This window comes from Numida meleagris, unplaced genomic scaffold (genome assembly GCF_002078875.1).
Source record: "Numida meleagris isolate 19003 breed g44 Domestic line unplaced genomic scaffold, NumMel1.0 unplaced_Scaffold326, whole genome shotgun sequence".
Lineage (NCBI taxonomy): Eukaryota > Metazoa > Chordata > Aves > Galliformes > Numididae > Numida > Numida meleagris.
Window position 1 is genome coordinate 71,957 of NW_018364556.1, and position 1,314 is coordinate 73,270.

Here is a 1,314-nt window from a genome sequence, read left to right on the forward strand (position 1 = left end):
GACTGGTAGGAGAAATGGATGAATCCATCAAAACAGAATAAAACTGCCTTCTGCCACCCCTCCAAGGAATCTGCCAACACAGGGGGATCTTTAGGGCCCCTTTTGATAAGTAATACACTGCCCAGCCATGGCAATAGAAGGCTCAGGGTTCCTAATTCCTTAGCAGCACATTCAGAGATCATTCTTACTGGAAACAATGTTTTGAGGGACCTGGGAATCTTGTCCTTCCTCAGTCCAACCTCCACCTCACCTGGGAGTCTCCTTTTGAGGTGCTGTTAGTGTCTGGAGGCTGTCAGGACATTCCGGATTAATTTGAGTTGAGTAAGGAGGGGGTGGCTGCGGACTTTGTTACTCTCATCCCTCAGAGGCGCTGATGGGATGGGGAGGTGCCGCTGGGCTGCGCGACCACCTCTGTGTTTGGGCAGGGCCGGTAGCGCGAGCGGAGCTGGTGGGCAGGGAGCCTGTATGAGGAGGAGCAGTGCGTGTGTGATGAGATGCGTAGTGCAAAGAAGCAGGGAGATGGGGAGTGTGGGCGATGGGATGTGTTGAAAAGGCCCGGGCAGGGGTGGTGTGTATAAGCAAGGTGGGTGAAGCTGTTGCTGACCTGGGAAGTAGACGTCTTGTCCAGAGCTGAAGTGCAGCTCCTGGTTGATATAGCTGACGCAGAAATAGATCCCCTGGTCCTGTGCCCTGAAGGACTTCACGTCCAGCAGATAGTAGTTGCCTTGTTTTGACACTTCAAATTGTGGAGATGTACTCTTATTCCCTGGGAAGGTAGTCTTTGATAATGTTGAAGTATAAGCGATGAAGTGAATGGTCCCATTCTTATCTAGGCGGATCCAGGAGAGAGCACTGTCCCTGTTGAAACGCCAGCACTCCAGCTGCAGCCGCTGTCCCTCCTTGGGGTGCTTCATACTCCTGTTGACGAACCTGGCCTCCATCCTGTTCCTCTGTCCCTCGGTGCTGGTGCAGCCTGTGGGCAGAAGATGGACATGTCCCATCACATCCTACTTGGGAAGAGCTCCCAAGGCCTTTGGGCAGGGCTCTTCCCCACCGGTGCATGGCAGGCAGGCACCCGGGCTGTGAAGGTGAATGCAGAGGGAGGGCCTTGCTGTCCAGCACACTTGGGTGCTGTGCTGGCGTCCCTGGGGACTCCACATTGAGACCACTAGGCTCTTGAGATGGATGGTGCCCTTCAGAGCAGCCCTTCAGCTGCCTTCCTGGGGCAAGTGCCATTTCCCAGCTTCTGCTGAGTGATTCCCCAATAAAAAGTGCTCAGTGCCCCCTCTCAGTGCCCCCTCTCTCCTGTTCCCC

General features: G+C 54.8%; 3 protein-coding genes and 1 long non-coding RNA gene across 16 annotated transcripts in view; 1 reads left to right on the top strand and 3 right to left on the bottom strand.

Moving 5' to 3' along the window:
* LOC110391229 overlaps nt 1–1,314 on the top strand; it is a 90,487-nt gene that overhangs the window by 71,950 nt on the left and 17,223 nt on the right. The window lies entirely within an intron of this gene.
* The window catches only part of LOC110391227 (T-cell surface glycoprotein CD8 alpha chain-like), an 86,744-nt gene that overhangs the window by 35,075 nt on the left and 50,355 nt on the right, over nt 1–1,314 (bottom strand). The gene's annotated exons all lie outside the window — the stretch shown is intronic.
* LOC110391226 overlaps nt 1–1,314 on the bottom strand; it is a 41,009-nt gene that overhangs the window by 17,980 nt on the left and 21,715 nt on the right. The window lies entirely within an intron of this gene.
* The window catches only part of LOC110391225 (T-cell surface glycoprotein CD8 alpha chain-like), a 12,336-nt gene continuing 11,028 nt past the window's right edge, over nt 7–1,314 (bottom strand). The window contains exon 3 of one of the 2 annotated variants that reach the window (XM_021383032.1): nt 7–461. In XM_021383032.1, coding sequence (XP_021238707.1) covers nt 276–461 — 186 coding nt within the window. In that variant the 3' untranslated portion in view covers nt 7–275. The remainder of the gene's footprint in view (nt 462–1,314) is intronic. The other variant, XM_021383034.1, reaches the window with a different exon arrangement.